This window comes from Anopheles coustani, chromosome 3 (assembly GCF_943734705.1).
Source record: "Anopheles coustani chromosome 3, idAnoCousDA_361_x.2, whole genome shotgun sequence".
Classification (NCBI taxonomy): Eukaryota; Metazoa; Arthropoda; class Insecta; order Diptera; family Culicidae; genus Anopheles; species Anopheles coustani.
In genome coordinates, this window is record NC_071288.1 from 12,596,492 (window position 1) to 12,607,021 (window position 10,530).

The window sequence follows — 10,530 nt, forward strand, 5'->3', positions numbered from 1 at the left end:
GCCTGTTGGAATTTAATTCTATTGAGTATGTAGCATTTCCCTCATGGAACCACAAAAAAGGCTTCGTTTTTAATACAAGCAAACTATTTGGCACAATTTTGGTCGTCGCTACATTCGTTTCGGGTTTCCTTTAAATCCAGAGTGTGAGTCAAACTTTCTACTTTCCCTGCTCCATGAAAAATAAAACACTAATCCTAAATGCAACAATTTATTCATTAAATGCCTTGGCGTTTCACTGAATGGTTTATACCACTGGTACTAGTAGCTGTGGAACTGATCCAACTGATGGAATAAAGCATTGTAAAAACTGCCCATCGAATTTAAAGACTAAAGCAAGGTCCTTTTCGTGACGTACACTATAATACCTGGAGTTTTAAATTTATTTTCCAGTGTAGTTTTAATCTTCGTTATGAAAAGTTTGATTTTTTTTTCAATTTGTTTTCCGACACCCCGACGCCTGTCAATTAAATTATGCTTATGAATAATAGAGTACGTAAATTTAATTTGCGGAATGTCCGTGATTCGACCAGGTATTGGGTGTAACCCAAGATACTCTCGGAATATTATTGCGGTTTACGCCGTTCCCTATTTTCGCTTCTTCGTTTATTTTTGCAAAATTTAATACCAACCCAACCGGCTGCATTATTTGCCGGCACCTTCAGATCATAAATTCTAAAACTTTTTCTTTGCAATTTACTTCCGTTGCAGACCCTGTGCAGTTCGCCGTCGACCAGCTGCGCCTTACGAAGAGCGCGGCGATAAACCCGCACGGGCACGAAATGACGGTCGTCTAAGGGTCTTCCTTAGGGTCCCGGGACTAGCGGCCGCCGAACGTTTGCAGGGCACTCCACACAAGCGCGCGTACGCAAACACACACATACAGCCACAACATGAAGGACCGTGGTCAAGAATCCGGTGGCAATACGCTCGCTGCCATCCTCGGCAACGCCACGGAAACCGGTGCCGCCGACGAAGGACCACTCGAGCTGCTGTACGCCAGCGTTCGGAACAGCATTGCCAGCACCCTGCACAACGGCACCGGCAATGCCGCCTCGGCCCTGCTCCTGCCGGCCGTCATTCGTGGGCCGTCACCGGAGCAGAACCACCAGCAGTACCAACCGCAGTATCTGCAGTTCCCCAACGAGACCATCGTTGGCGGTGGCGACGCTGGCGGCGAGGCCGGCGGCTACAACACCAGCCCTGATCCCTGCATCGTGCTCCCGATAACGATCTTCTACTGCTTCATCTTCGTCGCCGGCATCGTCGGCAACCTGTCCATCTGCATCGTGATAGCGAAGAACAAATCGATGCACACCGCCACCAACTACTATCTGTTCAATCTGGCCGTGTCGGACTTTCTGCTCCTGCTGTTCGGTAAGTGCTGCTGATGCGATCTCGCTCTCTCGGGCCGGTGTTTGGGTGCTCGAGACGGCCTACGTTGGATGAGGTTGAATTATTTAGAGACATCGCTGAAGGAAGCGGAAGCTCATTGGGTCCCCTGTAACGGTCGTAATATCGATGCTGCAGTCGTTATTTTTAAGACACCGTTCGCCACCGAAATTGCCTTTCTTATGCGAAACTTCAGAGTTGACTGAACATAATCTCGCTTGTTGGTTCAGATGGTGATGAATGAGTTTTTTTTTGTACAAAACTTTCTCCCTTTGGGAGTGTAAATTAATGAGCATTAGTTATGGCATTTTTATGTTGAAAAATAAACCTGCTTAATTCTACTAAATTTTATTAAAATATTTTCCCTGTATCGTTTCACTACATTCAAATAATATTGCTCCACCACTTTACAAGCATTGTTTACAATTTTGCAATAGTAGTAGCATACAAAATTAAACAAACAAAACTCTTGATACGTATCCTTATAAATACCATGTGGCTTTAAGATGCACCGATGCGAGACACGGCTTCATGAGCTGTACGGTGAACCTAAGCACCATAATTAGTGGCACGATAATGCTCTACTGGGTTGGCTATAATGAGCTATTCCTTCATTAACCCAAATTACCCTGCAATCTGTTGAACAAACACTACAAATAAGCGCTAGAGCGCGGTGTTCTTGATTGCGAGCCAAAACAGTATCTTCCGAACGGCTGTTGCTGAATCCGATCCGTTAGTGGGATGGCATCGAAAGGATTTCTTAGCCATTTTACGTGCTTTAAACAACAGTGAAATAGTTTGTTTACAGACGCATTAAATGCAGCCAATTAGCTGTTGATATTTCACAATGTGGTTTAAGCGTGTTTTATTCAAAATCTCTTATTCAATCAGACGAAATACGAAATACGAAAACATTTCAAAGACGATCCGCCATCAGGAGAATTTACACGCCAAAAGGTAGTTCCACCCTTGACAGCTTCAAAGATAGTTCCACCCTTGAGCAACCCGTCGCAGAAGCACCTTATCGCTGTCCAAGGTAAAAGCGTCCTCTTGCATATGCAAATGAGGCTCGTTTGTGCCGTGTAGGCACCATGAAAGAAATGGTTCATCTTTTCCGACCAACGAGGCCGATTGTTACTCGCGTTCGGTTTGCCCAATTCCAATCGACTGAAGTTCTGCACGGGAACGGAAGATACCCGGCTGTCACCGGGATGTAACCTGCCATGGAAAGCTCATATCCAACGCAACCAACATTAGCATAAGCTGGGTCCGAAATTGGACATTAAGGAAAAATATTAGCCCTTTTCTAGATTATTCTGTAACCGCTTGCGGCCCGTTTTCTAGTGGCTTTTATTCACTGCCGTGCATGCACGTGCTGCACAGGAAGATGCATTATTTGGCCGAACGAAAGGAAACTGCATCAAATCAGCATTAAATTCACCTTTCAGCGTTAGGTAGCAGCTTTTGCAGAGTGGCATCGTTGACTTGTTCCGGAAGATGTGGCCATTGCAATGAAAACTTGTCACTGGGCATGATTCAAACAAGATGATCAAATTCGGTAACATATGCAGATGATGGGAACGAACTGCTCATATTCGTTATTCTGCAGGGCAGTACCCTATGACCTATAGTCAGTACGAATTGCCCAAATCATTCTACGGTCTCAAACACAGATAGTCTAGATTGAGTTTTTTTTCGGCACAATTGCTCTTTAATAAAATAAATAGTTATTTTTATAGTTCATGTTTTTGATAAGTCTCCTACTAGACAATATGACCAATTTTTAGTTCTGTTTTTTAACCATCATTCAACAAGTAATGTTTTATTTTTAATGTACATATTTAATATGCCATCCATATGCCAGGATGTTAAGGTACACTCAATCAATAATTTAAGTATGGTTACATTTTATATAAAATCCATTGAATTCAAAGTGATAAAGAAGAAATCATATCTGATCCACTAAACAATTTTGATTATAGAAACCAACAGAATAAATTTAAAAATATCCTGATTAACAACAGAACCTCCTACCAAACGACCAGTTTGATTTGAATACAATTTAATAGATCCAGTTAAATCTTCCACCGCAATATCGACAAATAATTCATGACATATGATCAACAATTGGTTAATATCTGTAAACAACTAATTACATTAAGTGCTTGTTGATGGCGAAAGGCACACTAGCAAAAGTCACACGCCAAAACAGCACGGATTATGAACAAGCTCCCGCTTTGGCGCGCGTACACGAACGTTCCAAGATAAATGGCGGTCATTAGCCATCACAGCCGTCAACCATCATTTTCGCGGTAAACTTTTACTGCCGTGTCAAATGTCAGTTAGCGAATGGGCAATTGGCAAAAATGACCGTCACGCGCCATCATCATCTGGCCGTCGTCAGTGGCAGCATCCGTCAACCCACACCGCTTCGTTCGTGCCGTTAAGCCACAGCAACGGCAATAATAAAATCGTTCCAGTTCTTTATCAGACGCCGGCCAGATGCTTTCGGTACATTTTTCTGCTGCCATTTCTGTTGTCCCACTTATCCTGGCCCCCCCGCACGACAAACCCGTCCCGTCCCGCCAATTTTTGCAACGACAAGCAACAGTTGCGTGAAAGTTTACCAAACGATGAACTCAGCAACTGAGGGCAAGGAATTGCCCGGAGTTCGGGCGAGATGCTTGTGTTCTGTAATCGAACATTCCGAGCCACGGTCTTCGATCCCAAGATATACCGGTTCCCTTTTCCCTCCCACGACCCTCATGGGGATATGTGTGTTGACAATGTCTCGAAAGAAAATACCGTAAATGTTTCACTGAGCATGTGGCGTATTCTTCTTTGTTCGATAGTCGCATACAAACACACACACACACACACACACACACACACACACACACACACACACACCCTCGAAAGCGTATACAAAAGGGCAGAATTATGAATATTTCTCCCATACCAAAGTATCCCCATTGAGTTGGCATATTGAACTCTTCCTCAAAACGACCCGACGCCGTCCGGTTAGCCACACTTGGCACTACATATTTTTGTGCCGGTAACAAATTGATTTTGTGGAAATACTTTGCACTGGATGTTTTTAAGATAGCACATGCCATTGTTCTGATATTTTACTATTAGTCTTAAAATTTGTTATTTTAAACTTATGTTTACTTCATCAGTGATTTTAGATTGCCTTTTGACCATTGTTTTCTAACAGTTTTTATTTAAAAATAAACTCGAATACTGGTTAACACGCCTACATTCGTCAACAACAAGTTACGAACCGGACTGTTGTGTAAAGCAAACCAATAAAAGCCAATTACAGCACATCGGAATGGCCAATTACGGTTCACGATTGATTTGGTGAGTTCGTTTGAATCATGACCATCGAAAAAATAATAAAATACAGCTCAATTACTGACAATAGGTACAGACGTTTGTTTTGACTGCCATTGTTGGGTGTATTTTTCTTGTTTTACATACTTTTTTTCCTGTTCTGTTTTTCAACAGGCGTTTAAAAAACTTTGGGCAGGACGTAGTAGATGAATGTTTAAAATCGGTTATCAGACATTGACTGTTCTTGCTATTTTAAGAGAAAAAAATCTTCTCTTAGTGATCGCTCCAGCATCGACTTCAGCTCCAGCTCCAACTTTAGAAGAATTCAATAGCAATTTAAGTTTCTCCCAGCATTGCAATGGATGTTGATCAATCATTTTTCGAACTTTCCTGTTGAATTGTTCTCATTCCCTTGCTACTTGAAACATCGAAACGGTTTGAATTATCGTCCTGTCCAGCTGTTCCGGGGCCGGCTCCGGAAAACAATCTACCTTTCGCATCCACCAACCGATCTCAATCGCACCACATTCAGCTAACCACTTCCAACCTTTCCCAGGAATGCCACTGGAGCTGTACGGAACGTGGAATCCGTTCGCCTATCCCTTCAACCAGATCGCCTGCATCATCACCGGGCTGCTCTCGGAGACGGCGGCCAACGCCACGGTTCTCACCATCACCTCGTTCACCGTCGAGCGGTACATCGCCATCTGTCATCCGTTTCGGTGAGTTTTCCGCCCTTCTTCCAGGGGGAGGGGATGAACCGGGCCCTATCATCGATCATCACCAAGCAGTAGTAGCGCCCTGTATCGGTTTGTTCGACTAACGCCCCATGGGCCATTTTCCTTTCCACCACAATTTCCAGATCGCACACCATGTCGAAACTCTCCAGGGCGATTAAGTTCGTGATTGTCATCTGGCTGGTTGCGTTCGGGCTGGCCACACCGCAGGCGCTCCAGTTCGGCATCGTCGAGAGCAACAACAGCCGGCTGTGTACGGTAAGTTTCGCCCCGGATGGTCGGCGCGGTGAAAGAGTTTCTCGAATCGTAATTTTCGATGGATTACATACGGCCCGCTGCCTCGCCGGAGATTGTAGCCCGGCTTTGGGAAGATGGGTGAATCGAGCGCACATGATTGAGCGTTTGCCATAACAGGACAGTTTGTTGGAAACTCTTGCTCTCCGGTTCCTACGCAGAGGATCGTATTTAGGTTGGAAGGATGGCAATTTGTAGTAATCTCAGTTCAGTGCAACCAACAAGGTTTTGGTTTTTCAGTCGTCGCTGTTTGGTGAGGTGATTTACTTCTCACCCTAGAATACTTTGAACACTTGTGCATTTATTTCAAATACAAACTCATTATCTTGTAAGGCCCAATGTTCTGAAAACATGGAATTAATTGGTGCCCTAATGCTCAACCATCCATGCCATGCACCATGCGTCTCCATCGCAAAACTAATCCTTCCGGTGAATGAATAATAAATAAAGCAAAATTACCATAACGATAGGCTCAGATTAAAAGTGTCGACAAGCATTTGGGCTATGCGGTTAATTATTCAAAGCCAAGCGTTCATCTTCAAGTAGAACATACCATGCGCCTCCATCGTAATGTGTTACATTCATACGAAATCTCGTTTTTTTGCTCACCCGAATTTTCGGAACGGTCCCTTTTCCGGGAAGGATTCTTTTTTGTGTCGTCTTTCCTTCCACTGCATTGTAAGTAATGTCTCCAGAAGGAGCGAAATTTTCCAGGTCCGGGTCACGAACCCGGGTCGGGAAAACGAACTGGCGGTATTTTATTTTTATATTATGTTGCAGCTCGTTGCTTACATTTTCTGTCCCTTTTGCCTGTTTTGTGGCCCGACGTTAGCGTTTTATATGTGCGCCATGCTGCTGGGAGGAACCGATGTCAGCAATGAAGTCATGAGTTTTATTAAATTATGCAAAGAGTTAATTGAACTGAACTGTCCAATTAGTTACAGTGACATTTACACGACGCGGCCATGGGATGTTTTTTGTTCCGGGTATTTTAATTTTATCACATTGTGTTTGATACATACTCTGACGCGAGATGAATGGTCGGGCAATGAAGATGCATTTTTCGCATTTTTTTTTGCCAAAGTGCATAACGTAAATATTTTTTTAACTATCAAAATCGATTCCGACTCTAATGGAATGGAGTGGGCCTGTAATTGGAAATTGAATTTGCTCAAACCGCACGAAACGATCATAAAATTTACAACCATAGCGATTACCAGAGGTCAGGGTTGGAAAATGTTTTATTCGATTTTTCTTTTTAATATTTCCTTCCTTCCTTCCTTCCTTCTTTCCATCGAAAACCGGAACGATGTCGTTTCAGATCAAGGACCAACACTTCGTGCACGCGTTCGAGGTTTCCAGCTTTCTATTTTTCGTTGGCCCCATGACGCTGATAGCGGTCCTGTACGTGCTCATCGGGATCAAGCTCCGGAAAAGCAAACTGCTGCAGGGCGTCAAGCGTGCATCGTCCGACTATACCGCGCCACCCCGCGGCGTCAGTGCCCAAACGCGGGTCATCCGAATGCTGGGTAGGTAAACGGGCGCACTGTTCGGGTGTGAACCGGCACATCCTAATAATTCTGTCCTCCCTCCCCCAAAATTTTCTCCTTCCAGTGGCCGTCGTGGCGACGTTCTTCATCTGCTGGGCCCCGTTTCACGCCCAGCGACTGATGGCGGTGTACGGGGCGATGACCAACACGAACAACATCTACTTCTTCCAGGTGTACACGGCGCTGAACTACATCTCCGGCATCCTGTACTTCCTGTCGACCTGCATCAACCCGCTGCTGTACAACATCATGAGCCACAAGTTCCGGGACGCGTCACGGGTAGGTTAGGGGCTGTTGACCGGCTACGGTGACTACGCTTTCCCATTTTCTCGACCCAACTTAACGTGGTTTCCGTATGGGTATACCATATGGAAAACATTCCCCAACCACACACACACACAACTGCGCAAGGAGAGATCGTTCCCCAAAAACTCGGCCAATTCAATTGAACTTACGTTTTGCACACGTAAACTTTTCCAGAGCGTTTCCAGGCCCACGGTTCGTCACGTTCGCTGGATTTGCTGGAGCTAAGATCAATTCAACCGAACGCCATTCCGCTGCAAGCCAAAAGTTTTCCGCCAAAAAACCGAACGGAGCGGACCGGAAGATGGAAATGACATGTTTCATACCGTTTCCCCGTGGGAGCAAGTTGGAAAAACTTCCGTTATGACACGCTTAGCTCGGTACTTCCAATGCGGGTTGCTCGTTGCATACGTCAATGCCAACGAGGCTTAAGTAACAGAAGCGATTTTTTTTTTTTTGTGGAAAACCATTTTCCGAGTTCGATCCCGCCCCACCTTTACGAACTATCGTGTGCTTTGCAACGATATCTTTTCTTTTCGATTTGGTTGGAAACATTCTCAACTAACTTTCATCGATACGAAGAAAGTTTAACTCAAGAAGTGGTTGAATGCGTTAAAACTTATTCCTTTGAAAACATCTAAAATGTGTTTTAGAAATTTTTCTTCTTCCAAATGATTAGGTTGAGATGTTGAGCCTCGACCGGAGTGGGAAAGATAAACCCCTCAAACGATGGCAAAGCAAGTCGACGGTTGCTACTCTACGCCTACAGACCTGAACAAGCTACAAAGCCGTGGGGGAAAATTGAAAAATCGTGAAAAGTTCTCGGTATTTCTCACCCCACACCGGATACGGATCGTGCTGACCATGCACCGTTTTTCAAAACATGCCCATTCGCGCAACTTTCGCGAGCTCGTTTAGAGGGAAGACGACCGGGCAAAGTGGTCCAGATAGCGCAACACCAAATGGGCAGGGATGTAACATAAATCACGCAGGCTGTGGACAGTTTTATCGTGTTACCCCCGCACACGGGCAACGGACCACAGATGGTCCCGAGGGACGGCGTGCGTGTATCGCGATACTTCCGCAGTTTACTAGCCTGGTGTCCGATATCGGGAGTCACTGGTTCTCAGAAAGTGTCGCCACTCTAACAATTGCTACCCTGTTCTACCCTTAGGGGTGGATGTAACTCATGAACAAGTAGTATTCATATGATATTGATAGTTTGAAGTATAATTGTTTTTTGATAATTTTGTGTACACATTGGCATTACTTATCATCCGTTAACAAATTCGCTTTTTAGCTCAATCACCATTATCGAACCATGTTTACTAACTATTGTACTATTTTGAAATAGGAATGGTTATAACAATCATCAAAATAAGTCAACCGACAATTGTGGGAAGTGTTCATTTAAAAACCAAAAATAATAAATGTAAATATGATCGCTAATCTTTCCAAAAACCATGTTTCGTTGTAAAATAGACGAACTAGAATGGATTTTTCTCTACTCTCTAATCTCATGCTGGATTTTCGAGAGATCAAATTATGCCTAAACGTTGTGTATAGGATTATAATTTGACTGATCTTTGCAAAACATATTTACTTAACTTTATATTATTAATTCGGCGGATCGTGCACTGTTTTCAGCGAGAAACATATGAAACCTTCAAGGAAGAAAGGGTAAAAGATCGCTGTGCTTCATTTGTCTAAAAAAGCCAAAGGGCTTTGAGGATAAGCATCCAGATTGTAGGAATTTTGTTGCATTGAAATGATGTAGACGATGTTGTGACAAATCATTTGAATTTACGATTGATTTAATAATATAACTGATAATAATATTGACTGAATAATTTTAGCTCGATTTATCTTTGGTCCCTTTTTTATTCCCAACGCTCCTTCAAGCACACACTGAAGGTGAGCTGCTGTGGTGGTCACCGGGGCAAAGCGGACGGCGGACAGCATACGTACAGTGCCGTGTCACGGTACGGCGTCACCGGTGGCGGTTCGTTCAAGCTGAACTCCAACAATATGACCTGCATCGGCGGAACGATCACACCGTTCGGTGGCCCGGGAGCAACCAACGCCAACTGTGCGGCACTCGGCGTATCGACTGTCGGTCCACCGGGCACTCCCGGGGCACGATCGCACGGTCTCTGCCACCAGGAGACGAACATGTCCCTGCTCTCCGGGGAGCACCGGTGCCAACGAACCGGGCCCGGGTACTCGATTGCACGCGGCAGCTACAGCCGGGCGGGCGATTCGAGTGGCGTTTCGATCAGCAGTAGCCAATCGACGACCGGCACGAATCTCAGCAGCACCAACGGTACAAAAGCATCCCGGTCGGCGAACGGGACGGCCGCAGCCATTCGGTACGGTGGCAGCGGGGTCAACGATGGCGGTCCCTCCTCGGGCCGGCTGTCGACGATTGCCGAGAAGTTGCGGCGCGGCACGAAGAAGGTGCTGGCGCTTAGCAAATCGCCCGCCGGGACACCGTGTAAGTCGACCACTCCGGTGGCGCTGGATGGCAACGGGGCGGTGGAGAGTGAGCGCCGACGTAAGGCGTATCGCAAGCGGAACAGCTGCGACAGCGTGGACACCAACACGATCAGCAACTCGAGCCTGAAGGAGTTTGACGAGGATGAGTTCAGCAGTGCCGAGTTGGCGCGTTTCATGGGGGAGGTCAACAGTGAGATACATTAGGCAATGGGGGAAAATAATGGTAAAGAGGGGAGAGAAGAGAGTGTGGCTTGAGAGCCCTCTCGGGAAATGAAGTACAAACTGTGCAATTCAGCTCCAGTGGAAGCAACAACCTGCAGCTACGTAGACAAGACACTGCGTAACCTCAGACCTCAGACAGCACAATATCCACTTCCGACCGGAACACACCGCGTTAGTTAGGAAGTAAAGCAACCAAAAACACA

The 10,530-nt window shown here is 45.3% G+C and overlaps 1 protein-coding gene across 1 annotated transcript; it reads left to right on the forward strand.

The window, feature by feature from the left end:
- Positions 1–1,106: 1,106 nt before the first annotated feature.
- Positions 1,107–10,309, forward strand: LOC131260895 (thyrotropin-releasing hormone receptor-like). The gene is made up of 6 exons (XM_058262741.1): positions 1,107–1,374; positions 5,282–5,447; positions 5,588–5,720; positions 7,078–7,285; positions 7,371–7,585; positions 9,512–10,309. The coding sequence occupies exons 1-6, from the start codon at positions 1,308–1,310 to the stop codon at positions 10,307–10,309; spliced, it is 1,587 nt and encodes a 528-aa protein (XP_058118724.1). The 5' UTR covers positions 1,107–1,307.
- The last annotated feature ends 221 nt before the right edge of the window (positions 10,310–10,530 follow it).

What these genes read in the sequence shown, in the direction of transcription:
- LOC131260895 (XM_058262741.1), top strand. Translation starts at nt 1,308, where the DNA reads ATGCACACCGCCACCAACTACTATCTGTTCAATCTGGCCGTGTCGGAC. An exon ending in GCGGGTCATCCGAATGCTGG is followed by an intron (nt 7,286 to 7,370) that starts GTAGGTAAACGG and finishes TTCTCCTTCCAG; the next exon opens with TGGCCGTCGTGGCGACGTTC. An exon ending in AGTTCCGGGACGCGTCACGG is followed by an intron (nt 7,586 to 9,511) that starts GTAGGTTAGGGG and finishes CGCTCCTTCAAG; the next exon opens with CACACACTGAAGGTGAGCTG.